General features: G+C 40.9%; 1 protein-coding gene across 48 annotated transcripts in view; it reads right to left on the bottom strand.

Moving 5' to 3' along the window:
• The window catches only part of RIMS2 (regulating synaptic membrane exocytosis 2), a 741,645-nt gene that overhangs the window by 56,792 nt on the left and 667,060 nt on the right, over positions 1-17,793 (bottom strand). For 42 of the 48 annotated variants that reach the window (XM_053313368.1, XM_053313376.1, XM_053313371.1 and 39 more), the window contains one exon: positions 7,193-7,434. In XM_053313368.1, coding sequence (XP_053169343.1) covers positions 7,193-7,434 — 242 coding nt within the window. The remainder of the gene's footprint in view (positions 1-7,192; positions 7,435-17,793) is intronic. The other 6 variants (XM_053313396.1, XM_053313350.1, XM_053313380.1 and 3 more) reach the window with 2 other exon arrangements.

Below are 17,793 nucleotides of genomic sequence, written 5' to 3'. Positions count from 1 at the left end.
TAGTTTTAATAGGGACAATGCATTGTAGGATTTTTAATATGTATTTGATTAGTTGGTTTTATTAAACTTTTATTAAACTTTTACTTTAAGTTTATAACCCACCCCAGACTGCCAAGATGGAGATACCAATGAATCACTGTAATAAAATTTAAAATGTTGTGCCTTTGTGTTCAAGCTGGCTCTTAGAGCTAGGCGAAAAGGAGTTTTCCAGGCACTGTGAAGGAAGCAAACTCATTCCAGGACAGATCAATCTTTTCAAGTGACAGAGGATTCTTCACAGGAACAAATATGTATCTGTTTTTCAGAACCTGAAGCCAGGATGAATATGATGGAGTAAAGAAATACAGCTAATATCAGGAAAGCAAACACTCCCTGTTCTAATACACAAGCCAGAAAGAGGTTTTTTGTTCAAGTACAAACACTACTTTGTACAAAAATGTCAAGCTTCATAATGGTTGCACTTTACAGAGTGTACTAAGTAACTAAGATAAATTTGATCAGTTACTCAGTAGGAATCTTGAACACACATAACTTACTTTATTTGTGACTTTATAGATTAGAAAATCAACTTTTTTCAGGAGAAAAAATCCAGAAATTTGCAGGAGATGGAAAAATGGAGTTCTTACTTACTTAGCAATCTAAATATACTTTAAGAATATGAAATATAACCCAGTTTAGCATGTAAAATTGTACTGTTATGCATAATTATGAACTTTTCAAGTAAAAACACATTTGTTTTATTAAACAGTAATTACAAATATGCTAGACATTAAGTATATACTAATATATACTTAGCCACCTAATGGCACAGCGGGGAAATGGCCAGAGGTTGCTGGTTCGAATGCCCGCTGGTATGTTTTAACTGTTAAATTCAGTTCAAGGTTTATTACAGTCCATGACCAGCACAGAACTGTTAAATTCTTGGTTTGTTTTATGCTGCCTAGAGACTTCAGTAGTGGGTGGTACACAAAATTATTAATTAATTAATTAATTAATTAATTAAAGGGAGGGAAATAATCAAAGTGTTTGTTAGTAGTATAGATTTTGTTTGCATTTAGTCATCAGACCATAGCAAAACAAATGGAATAAATCCAATAAAACAGATTATATAAAAACAAAAACTAATAAAAATACAATACATCTAGAAATCCAATAAAAACAGATCACATAAAACATACAACTAAAATAAATATAAGCTCAAATGAAAATTAAAACAACTAAAAAGACTGCAACATAAAATTTGGAATCCTCCACAACAAGCCACATCATTTTCTTTCAGGTACTTCCATCTAACATAAATCACTGTGGATAAAAAACAAGCAGTCTTTGCTGTTATATATTTATCTTGACTATATAACCATATAAATCATTTAAATTATTTAAATCAATCAATCAAACAAACAAACAATGCATTATTGGCAGGCATCCTCATAAAGTTAAAGATGTGTCCTAGATGTAATTCTCTTTCAGTCTTATACAGGGAACACTGAATGGCAATATGACCTAAATCCCCTATAGAGTTTAAAGCACAGGGACAGGTACGCTCTGTGGTAATAAGACATGACTTATTACTGTATCTTTCCTCTGGCACAGCTGATGGCATCAGGTTCAATCTAGCTTTAGCAAAAGCTACCCTCTCCCTTTAATAGTGTGGCACAACAAAGCAAGCACACTTAAGACTCCTATAAAATGGCAATATCTTAGAAGTTGATACAACTGTGGAATATCTTCCAATATCTTGGAAGTTGAAACTATCAGTTTGAACAGCTAAATCCTGCAGATACTGGCTGAACAGCTTTTTAGTACACTGTAAGCCAGGATCTTTATATATTGTTCTGAAAAACATTGTTCCAGAGTCATCACTAAAGATGATATATACCCCTTCCAGGACTAAGTACTCATTTCCTTCAGCACAGTATGAAGAATATACACAGGGTCACTAAAATAGATCTTTAACCAATAATTTATTATAAATATTTGCACCACTATGCGTATTGTTGTGAGGGTCAACTCAAGTCTGTAAAGAACAGAAGGGGCTGAAATGGGGAGTCAGTATCAATGATGGTAAAACTCTAATTTGGACCATTTCTAAAGGAGTTATGTTTCCTGAAGCTGCACTCCTTAGAGAAAGTGCGGGATGAATTTCTTTTTATATAGCTCCTGTAATGGAGCTGCCAGATTACCACCCTTTTATAGAAATATAAAATGCTCAAACATGTTTTAGAAGATCCCTCTTTTGTACATTCTACATTGTGTGACCAGCTTCCATTCTGAGAAAATACCTCCCCTAAGCCCACAGCTGCTCAATCTCATCTCCATCTAGCTTCTAAAGATGTGGAAGTAATAAAGGTAAAGTTGCGTCGTTGGGTCAGTGTCGACTAAATGGGATGAATAACACGGCGGGTGGGACTTTTCAAAATATGAGGGCAGACTAATGGAACAATCCTGTTAAAAATGGGGGAGATAAACCCATCTCATTCTGCCTCCCATGACATTCTGCTCATATAACTTGGTCATTGTCCACAGCAGCCCATAGGGGATGGAATCTTTTAGTACATTGAAAAAGAAAGAAAGCCAAGAATCCCTCTCTTCCTGTTTTGTAGATATTACAGCAAGACAGAGAAAGTAACCATTACACAGGAGCCTGTGGCTTTAGAAAAGTATTCTGCATATGCTCTGAAGCTGTTCCCGCTATTAACAGCTTTTACAATGTAGTACGCTACTTTGTGCAGTCTACAGTCATTGATACAGGTACATAACTAAGGGAGAGAGGGCTCATGTTCACCCCTCTCTCTGGTGGTCCCTTGTGCATGGCAGCCATGCCCCATGCTGGAAGTGCCAGCATGGCCCTCTGGACCTTATTTCCCAGCCAGCTTTATTGTCAGCTGGGTATCTTCTTCATTCTCATAGAGAGAATAAACAAAATATCCAGTGGAAAATGAAGCCTTTTAGGAAATGAGGTTGGCCAGAGCGTGGAGGGAGGGGCGCGGGGTGAGCCAGGCGGCTTGGGTTCTTTGAACCCATCTGCCCATTATAGCTGCATCCCTGCATCAATAAGTGATAATATTTTTGCACCTTCAGGTTTCAAAGTTGTTCCTCTTAAATACTTAGAGGAATCAAAGACCTGATTCAACTTTCTGTTATTCTTCCACTTGCTGATAATACTTTTGGTTCAGTTGTGAGTAACTGGTGTCAAACTGGACAAATTTCCAGGGCTGAAAGTGCACCTAGAATTCAGTGCAGATTATTTGGGGATCATAACTGGTTGCAGATTTATTGCATGGTATTGATGGCACACTCTCTTAGCATGCTTTGGATACTGTTAAAATGCACCAAGCAGAAATCCATCAGTTGTAGGAAGCGGCTGCAGCTGGCTTGTGGATGTTCTGCTGAAATTTCGGCCCCAACTTTTGCTATAATCGGTAGCATTTGGGGGAAGTACTCTGCCTTGCAGAGATGCACCAGATAGAAATTCATCAGATATATCTGATATGATACAGAAGTGAGTAGGGATGCTCAACCGGTTGAACTTCTGCCTAGGTGCACCCTTCCCCAGCCCAATATCAAACTGAAAGACCAAGGCAAAGTGTGGGTTCATGCAGTCTAATTTGTAAAGTCAATACTGTACAGTCTTCAACACTTACATGGCACAACAGTTAAGGGGATCACCTTAACTTGCAATTTCCATGCTTTTTAGAGCATGAGTGAAAATGGTAAACACTTTAACTCTCATCTTAAACCAAAGGTTAATATTTTAATGCTAGCCAGAATTGGGCAAAGACAGAGGATGGCTTGAGCAGCATAACTGGGAATCATTCACCTATATAGCTCCTAAAAAGCATTCTTGTCACCACACATGATGACAGAGCTACGGATGGTGCCGTAGGTACATTGGCATATGCTGCTCTGTACTCTGCCATAGCTATGCATATAAATGCGTTGTTTGGTACATATGAATAGCTAAATGAGGAAAACATCACAAGACAGGAACTTATGCAGATACTGCAGCAGTTATTGTGACAGCACATATTTCCTAGTGCAAATACTTAAGGCCATTAATATGGCATAACATGCTCTTGAAGTAATGTATTATCATTTGTCTTCCGCTGTTCATCAACTTAACACTAAGCAGCACGGGTAAGCAGTGACATTTACAAAAGAAAATGCACCTCTATTACTGACTCACAAAATAGTATCACATGGTTGGAGTATGTTCTGTACTAAAACTACAGATTGAAAACACAGCCATTATTAGTGTTATGTTAACCTGATATATAAGAAAGTGCCAAGGAGAAAGGGTAAGGGCAAACAGGCTTTCAAGATTATTTAGCAAAATTGTCAGATCGCAGAAAGAACTGTGCTTGTTCTATCCCAGCATGTTATGCTGCTACTGCAATATAAGTATTTACAGTGGCTGACATCCTGACAAAGCAGGCTCTGTGGGGATGTACTGGGAACCTGTGTGCAACTCCCCCAGCCCCCCCTCCGCACACAGTGTTGCACCACAGGAGCAAGACATCCAAGCACTGCTTGTGCTCCAGAAGCACTCAGCAGTAGCTGGATCTTGTAGCGTGCTTCTGGAGTGTGACCAACTCTAGGAAGTCTTAGTCCTCTGGCGCAACTGTGTGTGCCCAGGAGGACTGGTGGAATTGCATGCAGAGCCACCATTGGGCAAACAGGTTCAAAGAACCCAGGCCACTGCCCCAGTACCCCGCAGCCCCAGACATGCCCCCCACATCTGACATCGGACATGGAGGACATTATTTCACTACCAAACGGGGCTGTGTGGCCCCATTCAGGACTGAAATTGGCCCATGCTGCGTTGGCAGTGTGGCCGAAATGATTATCCCTGCCTTTTAAAGGCAGGGAGAGCCGCTCCTGGCCTCGCTGCCAATGCAATGGGGCCGATCTCCCTACCAAACACTTGGGAAGGAGACATGCCCCCGCGTATTTGTATATTATAAATGTTATAAAATATACTGCATATTATAAGGAGGAATAACAGTTCAGATTTATGACTGCTGGCTTCCTTGTAATAAGTAAGATAAGGTTCAATAGGCAAGAGCTATATTTTTATATAGTGATCAAGACATCAGTTACTGGTGCTGGATATATTAAATTTTCTTTGGGGTCGACCTAACACATGTTCTGCCAGAGAGGAGGGATTTTGTAAGGTACCTTTCACCTACAAAATCATATTCCAACCATGAAAGCGTTAAGCGAAGAGTTTGCTTGCTACATAAAGTATGCTTTATGGCAGGAATGGGCAGACTTAAGGCTTCCAGGAGCAACCCCTCCTTTTTTCTTTTCTTTTTTTTTTTGCCAGAGCTTTGGGAGCTACCACTATGAAAAAGCAGCTTGGGGAGGTAGAATCAGTCAGTCAGACATAAAATGGCCTTGGGAGGCAGCAAAATAGCAGAATGTACAAAATGTACATTGTCCCCAAAAAGGGACTTTAACACCAAGCCCCCTGAATTCCAGTAGAATTTTGTTGCAGGACAGCTGCTTTGTGGAGAAAGAGACTGGAGAGAAAAATATCAAAAGCAAACATCTTGTTACCCGCTCTTGTTGTGTACTCCCTACGACCCACTCGTAAACCAATACTGCATGCTTACCCAGTGCTCTGTACTATGAGCTATTTTACCCACCGATATATGTAAAAAGATAATTTTGGAGAACTAGAACCCACAATGCAATTCTACAGAGAAACTGCTAAGTAACTGTGTAATAAGTTATATACCAAGATTCAAAGGTAAATATTAAATAAGAAATTGTCAATACATGGGAGACTGCAAAGTTGCACTACCTATGTGTAGGCTCCCAACTTTTCATGTATCTTTCATGTACCAGCTGAATAGCCACAGCCTTTTTAACAGGTGCACTATAATTCATCCATTCAGTGATATACATGAAAGACCCAATAAAGAGCTCGCTGCAGCATAATGACATTTATGGTCCTTCACAGATGACTGCTGATTTCTAAATAATATTATGTCATTTGACATAACTCGGCAGAACCAGTGGAGATAGTAAGCAGCACAGAGGCACTGGTGAAAATTAGTATTAAAAACACATCAAAAAACACAGGTAACACAGCCCATATCGTCCAGATAACACAGCCATATAGAGACCCTTTCTATTAAAAGTATTTCTTGTGGTTACTTTACCAGTTTAATTTTTAAATACTCAGTGCAAAGTCTGACCCAGTGAAGGCTGCTTCACCTGTTACATTGCTTCCTTTGGCAATCAGACTCTGAAAATAATATGAACTTTGCTCTTAAATCTGTAGTGTTGGTGAGCTACACTTACTTCAAGACAGTCCAGAAACAAACAAATTCAAAGAAAGCATAGCTGATACTATACAGTGTGTTATTTGTGCACTTAAATAAAATGTGAAGTGTACAGTGTTTCATTAGATATTATATAAGTTACAGACCAAAGATGGTTTATGATTTTGGAAAAATGGTGACCAGCACAAAATATAACCAGGTCATATTTAATAGTTCTAAACACATCCATTTGATTTCTCAAAATACGCCACAAAAAATAAAATATATTTTAAACAGTTGTCTACTATTTGTGCATTTCTGCTATACACTTCCACACAGCACCTAATATTCGATTGACACTACATCTACTGTACATCGTGAACAGTAGTTTCAACTTAAACTTGCAATCAATGACGGTGATTTATCACAATGAGCACATTTTAAAGCTGAAAACAAATTAAAAGTGATAAGAAGTAACTGTTACTCATCTTGAAGATGACAGGTATTACCCCACAGCAAAGAAACATAGAACAGAGTTTTGTAATACAGATGTTGAGGGGGGAAACCCAAGAAATTAATACCAGCTGCAATTTAGCTGTCTTTCACAAAGTATTAGCAACCACCCCACCAGAACATAAACACGGCAAATCACGTTGAATCCTGAGAGAGAAAAAGAGATTACTGCATTCCATGTGGGCTAGTGAGCATAAAAATACAAGCCATCGCAGTCCAGTCTGAAAGAGGTTCCAGCTAAACAAAATAACTTGATAAAAACGCTGGAAAATAATGTTTAAGCTTGCTCAACCTTTCAACCTAGAAATTGAGTTGAGAAGTATGAAGTTTCAGCTGAATTGTAGCACATATATACAATATGTATCACAAGTAAGAATAAATTGGAATAAAAGTTGGAATCTTGTTCCTACCAGTTTGGCTGAGCTGTGAGGTACTTCGGCTTTTCCGTGAAAGACCCACGATTGCTACCATCTTTGCGCCAATGCTGGAGCGTCGCTTTTTGCCACCTGTACCCACAGTGCCCACTGCTGTGTCAGACTGGCTGCCATCATTCTTCTCTAGCGTGTACATCTCCCCGCTGATGCTGGTGCTCTTAGTGATGTTCTTTCCTGTAGCGCCCATCTGTCTGCTTTGCATTTTAGATGTAAAGACACTGTCAGCCGGTGGATGAATAAACAATGCAGTAAAGAAGAAAATAAAGGGGAGAAGACAGAAAAGGGCAGAGTTCAGATGGAAAGCTTAGGGTGTCTGGAGGGTCAAAGCAGCTAATTCACACAGAACGTAATTTAGTAGCAGAAAATGACAACTTGCATTTTCAAGCTACTGTTACTGCTTGATTCTACTTGTCTCACCATATACTTTGCTTGTAAATCTTTCTGAAAGTATTTATTCAATGGCATTATGCAGTTTGTCAAACTGTAAAGACACTTGTGTATAAATCTAAGAAACACATTTTATTGTTATGTTTATTATTCTATAATTTAATGTTTTTTTGTTTTTATAACAATCTTTTAGTTTAGTTGATCCACTAATGGTATATTTATAACATATTTATTTTGTTTTTATAACAATCTTTTAGTTTAGTTGATCCACTAATGGTATATTTATATTTGTCCAGTATATCACTAAAAAGAATCTGCATATTAAGAAAGATTGTTTAGGCAGGACAAATAAAACAAAAATATAGAAAGGATTGTTACCTATAATTCCCCTTTATCAGCAAAGGTGTCCTAGTTGTAGATGCTGCACAATCAATTTTTGCACTAGATTATTACCAGTCTTGCTTTATCCTAATATTTAGTGGTTAGACTACATACAAACATACTGTACATACATACATACTGTACTTACATACATACAGTTTCTGTTTCCTACACATCATTATTTCCCTATGTTCTCATTTTATGGTGTCATAGGTAAGATTGGGTTGGCTACCTATACCTGTTGAACTTTAATAATAGGCCACCCAATCATACTTTTGGATAGATGACCAAGGTGGCCATTTAATAAGTAATAACAAACATTGTGGAGAAGCCCCTTGTTCTATTTATTAGCGGCCTGAGGCAAGCAATGTTATAACTAAAAGAGGCTCTGTCTCTTCAACTCATAAGTCAGCTGATAGGATACACAATGATATAATTCAGAGAATGGTAGACTCTGAATGTAGATGTGGACAGGAGTGTGATGCTGTGTGAATACTGAAAGTGCAAAGTTATAGGTAACCAACTTTATTTTCTTTAACAGAGCCACACACATGTACGTGTGGCTAACAAGCTTCTCTAAATGGAAAGGAGAAAAGGAGAAGGCATCTAACTGATGTGTTGGTAACTTTGGACCTCAAAAGGAATGTACTTTGGATAAGTACAAAGAGCAACTTCTCATCTACAGGTCCAACACCACCACTTCATATGCAAATTTTAAAATCTAATGCACACCATAATGTAGTAGAATACCAACAGAAGGGCTTCGGGGTTAGTTGTTGTTGGTTGTATTTTTTTTTAAACTATCTCTTCCTGATAGATATCAGACTATAGTTTTCAAAGGGTCACCAATGTTCTGGAACATAAACATCTTCGATGAGAAACATATTTGCCATGTCCTCAGGTTATGAGAGGACCAGACTCTGCCATCCATTGCCTACATACTTTATATGCATCTTTGTTCAACTAGAGTCAGATTGAAAGCGAACATGAGAAATGGAAGGAAGGACTTAGCCCCACTGCAACCCTTCACCCCTTAAAGGCTGAAAGAGGGAGATAGGAATGTGACTGTCACAGAGTATCATATAGTGTTTGCAAGGTGCTCTTCAGAGAATAGGGGCTAGAGGTGGAAACCCACACAAGGATTCCAGAAGCCACTGCTGTTGAGATAAATTATGGTATTCAAAAAGCAGAAGGTTCATTGAACAAAACCAGCAAACAATTGCTCAAAGAAACACATAGAAGAATAATATCTGATTCTCCCCCAAAGGTAAGAGAGGCAAATAAGGTCAATGAGGCCCACTCTCTCTCTCAGGTAATAGGGCAATAAAGCATCTCAGCTGCTCTTAATTATTATTATTATTTACATTTATATCCCACTCTTCCTCCAAGGAGCCCAGAGCAGTGTACTACATACTTGAGTTTCTCCTCACAACAACCTTGTGAAGTAGGTTAGGCTGAGAGATACGTGACCGGCCCAGAGTCACCCAGCTAGTATCATGGCTGAATGGGGATTTGAACTCGGGTCTCCCCGGTCCTAGTCCAGCACTCTAACCACTACACCATGCTGGCTCTTATTTGTATGCCAAAGATAGATATGTGCCTTAATTTTCACTTTTTCTTCCTTCTATTTTTCTCTACGGCTTTACCCTACCACACTCCATTTTTTAGCCTACTTTCCTTAAGGAAAGTAAGCTTATGAGATCTCCTGACAGTCTCTGTGTGTGTCCATGTATCCCTCTGTGTGTGTGTCCCCATCAACTTCAAAATACCTGGACCAAAATGAACCAAATTGGGTAAAGTTGTAGGGACAAATAAGGTAAAGTGTGGTGTCGATTTTGCCTCCTGGCGCCCACAGAGCCCTGTGATTTTCTTTTGGTAGAGTACAGGAGGAGTTTACCATTGCCTCCTCTTGCACAGTATGAGATGATGCCTTTCAGCATCTTCCTATATCGCTGCTGCCCAATATAGTACCAGCAGAGATTTGAACCGGCAAACTTCTGCTTGTTAGTTAAGCATTTTCCCACTGCGCCAGTTAGGGTGACCTTGTAGGGACAAATAGGGACACCTAAATGGCATAGTTTGTGATGGATGTCATCCACTCCAATTGTGTGAATGTTTAAGGCTGAAGTGGGCTAACGTGAGGATGGTAATTATCAATTAAGATTATAGTGAAAAAAAGTAGGCAGATTAGTTCTTACCAGGACAACTTATTAGGTATCTGGTTCTCCAGCAGAAATTCTTTAAGGCAACAGGATTGTGCTACTGAAGTAACCGATGGCTGAAAATTGAGGAAAAAAACCCTCTCCTATATAAGCCTTGTCTGCTGATAAGGCCTCTGCACAGCATTTACCTTGGCTTTTGAAGAGTTCCATGCCACATGGCTAGCTAAAGAAAAATATGTTATAGATATCTTTAACCTGTTCTTCAAAAACAGTCAATTATATACACTAAACAACAAAGGTAAAGGTAAAGTGTGCCATCAAGTCGGTGTCGACTCCTGGTGACCACAGAGCAATGTAGTTGTCTTTGGTAAAATACAGGAGGGGTTTACCATTGCCTCCTCCCGCGCAGTATGAGATAATGCCTTTCAGCATCTTCCTGTATCACTGCTGCCCTATATAGGTGTTTCCCATAGTCTGGGAAACATATCAGTGGGGATTCGAACCGGCAACCTCTGGCTTGGTAATCAAGCAATTTCCTTGCTGCGCCAAACAATAAAATCCAAGCCTAAATCCCAAGAGCAGCTGAGCACCAAACGGTCGCTAAGAAAATACTGAGATTAAAAGTTCAGGGAAACTATGGCACTATCTTCTGAACATTGGTTGACTAGGAACATATTGTAAAGAGGCTGAGAAAAAATGATATGATATATGCCTCTGTTGCTGATAGCTTCGCTATCAAATAGCTTCGGGGGATTTCAAATCAGGAAAATGGAGCAGGGAACCGTTAAATTTCCCCTTCCCCAGTACTGCAGTCCAAGCCTGGTTCTCCCCTCGCCCCAGCTACTTTCTCCACCCTGCCTACCCTGTAGGCGATCCTATTCAAGGATATCCCAAATCATGGCTAGGAGGGCTGTGCATCACATCAGTGTGATCTTTGGATCTGATTCAATATGGGGGATGTTGTAGAATTTTGCAGCAGATTGGAACTGATGTGGCAGCAGGGCCAACTGGGACCAACTGATGCAAAATTGTTCAATATAATTGGATCAAACTGGTACATCAGAGGGCATCATCCCCCCCCTCTTTTTTGCGTGTGTGTGTGTGTGTGTGTGTGTTATTCTAAAACTTTGTATCTGTTCCCAACTGTCTGGAAACAGGGTGATATTCCATATATGGAAAACACTGACTCTGGGGAAAAGAATAGGAGCTCTCTGACTGACAGCTGCCCAATGAGGGAATAACCTTTCAGGCTTGCAACTACTTCTTAAAGCATGTTGCAATTGGATGCTGACGGTGAAAAAGGAGGAGTTCTCTGATTGACGTAAGAACATAAGAACAGCCCTGCTGGATCAGGCCCAAGGCCCATCTAGTCTAGGATCCTGTTTCACACAGTGGCCCACCAGATTCCGCTGGAAGCCACAGGCAGGAGTTGAGGGTGTGCCCTCTCACCTGCCATTTCTCCCCTGCAACTGGTACTCAGAGGCATCCTGCCTTTGAGGCTGGAGGTGGCCCACAGACCTCCGACTAGTAGCCGTTGATAGACCACTCCTCCATGAAGTTATCCAAACCCTTCTTAAAGCCATCCAGGGATCCCTCATTTATTTCTTTTAACATTTCTTAATTAGCAGTCCTGTTGACAATGATTAACAAGCTCCATACCCTTATAAGGGCAGAGCAAGTGCTCCATCCTTGTAAGCAGCCAGTAAAATGCATGGGAGTAGAAAGGGGAAGCAACATCTTTAGCTGACCAATGAGGGGATGACTTTTGAAACTTGCAGCTGCTCAAAGCATGCTGCAATTGGTTTATTGGCAGATCAATTCCCTTGGATGTGGCTCACAAAGTAATGTTGCAATTGCACAAGCGGGTAGGGATGTTTTTCACTGACCCTCACTTCCTTTGCAGCCTCCAATGCCTTTCAAAAATAATGACCATGAAGATTCCTCAACCCTCAGGGGCATATTTTTAGAGGGCATCAGAGGGCAGGAGGGGAATGATGAAAATCACTCCTTTCCTCTTCCATGTGGGTCATGTTACTGTGTATAACCAATCTGCCAGCAACTTGGAGAGAAAAGTCATCTCAGAAGGGCCTACCATGCCTCCAAGCATCAAGGAGTAAAGTAAAAAAGGCAAAAGGAGAGTGTACTTCCTTGGCCCATTATAACTTAAAACAAAAAACGTTATAAGCATTCCCCATCACAGTTTCACCTCTACAGTGAAGAGGCTTATCTTAACTGACAGCTGAGGTAGAGTTGTAGGCTTGTCAGATTTGCCACTGCTCTTTGAAGCCTTTGCACAAAGTTAACAGAGTAAGATGTTGCACAATGAGTTGCAACAAATTTTTCCCCTGCACCACAGTGCAGCAAGGTCTATATGAAGAAGAGCCACTGGTTTTTTCTCTCATGCACAAGTAGTTTCCTATCCTATCTTCAATAAAAACTTTCCCCAGGTGTAAATTATATCTGATAGAATCATACACAAAGAGAAGCTGGGGTACTTGTTCACACCAGAATATCTGTGTTCAAAGCTGAACCTGTCAAATTACCATGGCATCCCTCATTTATTTCTTTTAACATTTCTTAATAAACAGCCCTGTTGACAATGATTAACAAGCTCCATACCCTTATGAGGGCAGAGCAAGTGCTCAATCCGCATAAGCAGCCAGTAAAATGCACGGGAACAGAAAGGGGAAGCGATTGTTGCTTCTCTCCCATCCCTTCAAAGGTCTATTTGTTTCCAAGAATATGTCTACGAAGGCTGCACAGCCCTTACAGACACATTCCTGGAGGCAAAGGGGTCTTTGCAGGAAGGAGAGATACGTGAAAATTGCTTCCCCTCCCCGCACACTGCTGGATTGCAAGGCAAACCTTGTACGCAGTTAGTTTACTGGATGCTTGAGAGCATGTCGCTTTTGCTCCACTGTTTTAATGCTGCATGGCATGTCAGTCAATGATAGCATCTTATGCTGTGACAAGTAACAGGTACAGACTTATTTTTCTACATTTTATGGAAATACTGTATTTTAAAATGTTTGAATATTTATGAAAATTGCTAGATAAGTACTGTCTAAAATTTTATTATTTTCAGCTCATAAACCTTTCAGCTAAAAATTATGACAGTATCGATGAAATGATTGATTTCCATGGTCCAATAATCACCAAACTGTTGAGTGCACAGATATAGGATTTGAACAGCATAACTGTAGAATGAAATCTACTATTTATGCAAGGCCAAGTGCAAAGTAAGCTCTCTCATGGCCATTGTGTGTGGGTTAGACTAATATCTTACACCTGATTCTTTAAACTGATGCCTTCATACAACAGCTCAAAGACTCTGGAATAGTCCTAGCACAGGTACAAAGACACAACTATCACTCTCACATCAAAAACGATACTAGATCTTACTGTATATCCACCAGAATTAGAAGTGGGGCAGTTTCTTACTCAGTTCCAGTGAGTTCACTCTCCTCTTGCTTGGCCATGGGCAATTACAGTGCTTGGTTAGAGCTAGGGAAGCTAGGAGGGACAGCCAGCCTCCTTGATAGGCATTCTGTGTAGTGGTGTGCACAAACCAGAAATCACTGTTTGGCTCAAATGTGAATCAAATTTGAGTTGAACAATGTACTGCCAAACCGGTTTGATCAAACCAACCGGGTGGTCCGTTTGACCAAACTGGTTCAGGCGGCTATATTAGTAAAGGGGAATCCGGTGAGGATTCCCCTTTACAAGTAAAGGGATAGGGGTCCAGGAAATGTCCAGGAAAGCTGCCAGTGCTTTCTCTCACCCCTCTGGCGCAGCCCCAAGTGCACATGAAGCTCTGTTTAGGAAGCTGTCCACACAGTGGCAGTGCAGTTTGGGCCTCTGCACATGCGTCCACGCATGTGCAGAGGCCATTTCCATGGCCATGCAATTTGCATGAATGCCACGCAAATGCACAGAGGCCAGAACTGTGCCCCTGTGGCGCAGGCAGTTTCCTAAATGGAGTGTTTACTTGAAGCCACATTGGGGGGGGGGTGGCGGTGCTGGCAGCCACACAGGCTGAATAAAGACCTTTTAACCTCTCTCACCCCCCCACCCACCCATCCAATCCTTCACCTGTATACTCTGATCCATTTGAAAGTGAGATGTGCTTTTTATTGGGGAAAAGGGACATATTAGTCATTTTCTTCCAGACAAATGTCCTTGAGCAAGTAAGAAGTGTGCACATAGTGCAAAATAAATTATTTCTGCATTGATTCTATGAATATAGATTAGCACAATAGCCAGCAAAACTTCTTACTCAAAACCCTGGTGACTGGTTCTTTTGTTATATTTGAAAGACATAGATATAGTCTTGGGACGCATGACTGAAGATATATAGAAATGTAATATACCCACCGATCTAGAGAAAATATGAAAAGAATCTTATGATTATTTGAATGAAATCACTCTGGAGGTGACTGAAGTTAGTATTCACATATCTTTCCAGTAGGGATGTGCACAAAATGGATTTTGTTTTTGTTTTGAGCTTGAAATGAACTGCAAAACAGCCACAACATTTCACTGAAACAGTGGTAGAAACTGGCTGTTTTGACAAAACAACTCAAAACATTTTTAGTGTTTCAGCCATAGGGAACAATGGGAAAACTCAAAACACCCATTGTTCCTCATGAAGTACTCCTAGGGACACCAATGGGATTTTTGTGGTATGGCATGATGGGTGCTACCTACCACCCAAACCACAAAATAAATGGGCAAGCAGATGATTTTAAACAAATTTGTAACCTTCCCCCCAAGCTCCCATAGGATCCTATGGATGTATTGGGAGAAACAAATTGCCTATTTCTTTTGTGGGTTGGGTGGTAGGTAGCACCCATCACGCCCTACCACACAACCCACTTTGGTATCCCTAGGAGCTACCCACGGGGAAAAATTGGGTGTTTCGAGATTCCCATTGTTCCCTAAGGCGAGAATGGAACGGTTTTGCGCTGTAATCTGCAATACATTTTGCAACCTTGCCTTAAAAAACATTGCAAAAGCACATAGTAAAAGGGAATCCGACCCTCCCAACACAGAACACACATTTCAAGCACAATCCAAAAATGCCCCCCAAAGAATCCACTTCCAGCCACAGTGCCTGCTCTGCAGTAACTTCATTGGCACAAGTTGCTCTCTCTCACACAATTATGACTCTTTATGTTCCTACCATTGCAACAGCTACCATAGCAGCACCTAAAGCAAGAAGCATATCCATAAGTTCAACTAGAGAAACTTCAGCCACATTTTCACTGAGTACACCTTGCAATGCAGATTGCAGAGCAGACCAGAGCAGTGAATGAAGCACAAGTTAGTCTCAAGGCCAAACATGGAACCCATCACAGCAATCACCAAGAAATATTACAGAGAGAGAGAGAGAGAGAGAGAGAGAGAGAGAGAGAGAGAGAGAGCTGTGACTGACCATTTCTCACCACAACACTATCTCACAAACAAAACAAACCACAACTCAAGGAAGGCTGGCACCCAAGTTTTGCCTTTGTCAATCAAACCTGATAGTTGCTGCTGATAGTTATAGCAGCAATTACACTGCATATTATACTCAGTGCTGAGAAAAGAAAACCACAAAATCAAACTAGCTTCCTCTTCTCCTGATATATCCTCTTCAAGAGAGGCACAAGGGCCCTCTCTGCCTCCCAGTCTCTTTGAATACATTTTGAAATTCCTTCCTCTTGTGTTTCCCCCTCACTTCTACCAGCCATTGGGGATACAGTTGTCCATGACAACCCTTGATTTGTATGATACCAAGCCAATCAAAAAGCAAGGAGACGGCAAACCAATCAGAAGCCAGTGCCAGAAAACCAATCAGCAAAGGAAAAACATGCCTCCAAAATGGTGCTCGAAACATTGAAATGTTTCAATCGAAACACAGTTGATCTATGAGAATCCCCATACAGTAAACCTGATCTTTTAGGGGGATGCAACCCCATCCAGAATAGTTTGAACACTTAAACAAATGACCATCTTGTCAGAATTGAGCTTTAGATCGCTAGCTCTCATTCAATCCATTATCGAACCCTTACACCTATTTATCATGTCCATTGTCTCTCTTGAATCTGATGTAAGAGAGAGATAGAGAGACCCCAGCATACTGATGACACCCCAGTCCAAATTCCCAGATGACCTCACTCAGCAACATCATGTCAAAAACACAGCATTCCACAGAGCTGAACTTTAGTCTCCCAGCATCATTTTCTGGAATCACCTCCTGAAAGACAGGTGATTGATACTCTTCCAGGAAGGATCTGGTTCTCTTCCAGGTAGGAATGGAACCACTGAAACATTGCACCTCCAATCCCCAATCCAAACAGCCTATCCAAGAGGCTATAATGGCTTGATAGTATTGAAGGGCAAGAGATCTAGGAGAATTAGCAGGGTTACACCCCTCTTGTTCAATCACCAGGATGACCAAGGCAGTTTTCTATGCTAAAACCAGATCTGAAGAAAGAAAGAAATCCAGAAAAATCAGTCTTATCCCAGAATGCCTGGAGTTGGCTAGCAACCACTTGCTCCACTAAAGTGCTTTGCCCAATAAGGAGATAATTGTAACTGGCTGATAGTTATTACAAACCTTTGAGCTCAAGGATGATTTCTTCAGGAACAGTCTAACAACTTCCTCCTTCGGGTGGTCATGATTATCCTATCTCACAAGGAGGCATTATTACCTTCTGGATCCAGCCAGTCATTCCCCCTTGAGATGTTATTAGTCAGGAAGGGCACCGACTGAGAAGACATGTGGAAGACTGTTCATATCCTCGGGCTATTAATTACTGAAGCTCATCCCATAAAACAGAACTGGACAGTGCTCTCAAATCTCCCGAGATGGAACTACAATACAAGTGACAACCAAGCTGAGGCAACTGAAAGCAATTTTATCCTCCAAATGTTTTGCAAACATGTCGCTTTATGTTTCTGAGGGTTCCTTTACATCATCCTGGCGATCCAACTGAAGCAGGCTCAAAATCATTCAGAAAAGCTCTGTTGGATAGCACCCAGAAAGCGGAATGGTGAAATATTTTTTCATTGAGAGGAGAGCTGGTCTTGTGGTAGCAAGCATGACTTGTCCCCATAGCTAAGCAGGGTCTGCCCTGGATGCATATGAATGGGAGACTTGATGTGTGAGTACTGCAAGATAATCCCCTCAGGGGATGAAGCTGTTCTGGGAAGAGCAGAAGGTTTCAAGTTCCCTCCCTGGCTTCTCCAAGACAGGGCTGAGAGACACTCCTGCCTGTAACCTTGGAGAAGCCACTGCCAGTCTGTGAAGATAATACTGAGCTAGATAGACCAATGGTTTGACTCAGTATATGGCAGTTTCCTATGTTCCTATGACAAAATCTCCAAAGAGTAGGCTCAATAATGAGCTCTTATTTATGTTCAAATGTGCTAACAGCAGGTTTTATGCTGCTTGCATTCTAGCTGTCTCTCTTCCTGTTTCATTGCACCTTGATCCTTGCAGAACTAATGACCTGACTGGGCTCTACATTGCAGCAAAGACCTTTTAGAGATGATGCCTGAGTCATCTCTGCATTTCACAGAGCAACAAGGACTACAACAGGAGTGTCAGCCATGCCAACTGGAAACACTCCAAGGGCATTCCAGAATCCCCCAGATTCCATT

Source organism: Hemicordylus capensis, chromosome 4 (assembly GCF_027244095.1).
Source record: "Hemicordylus capensis ecotype Gifberg chromosome 4, rHemCap1.1.pri, whole genome shotgun sequence".
Classification (NCBI taxonomy): domain Eukaryota; kingdom Metazoa; phylum Chordata; class Lepidosauria; order Squamata; family Cordylidae; genus Hemicordylus; species Hemicordylus capensis.
Note: the sequence above shows the minus strand (reverse complement) of the source record. Positions and strands in the feature narration are given on the sequence as shown.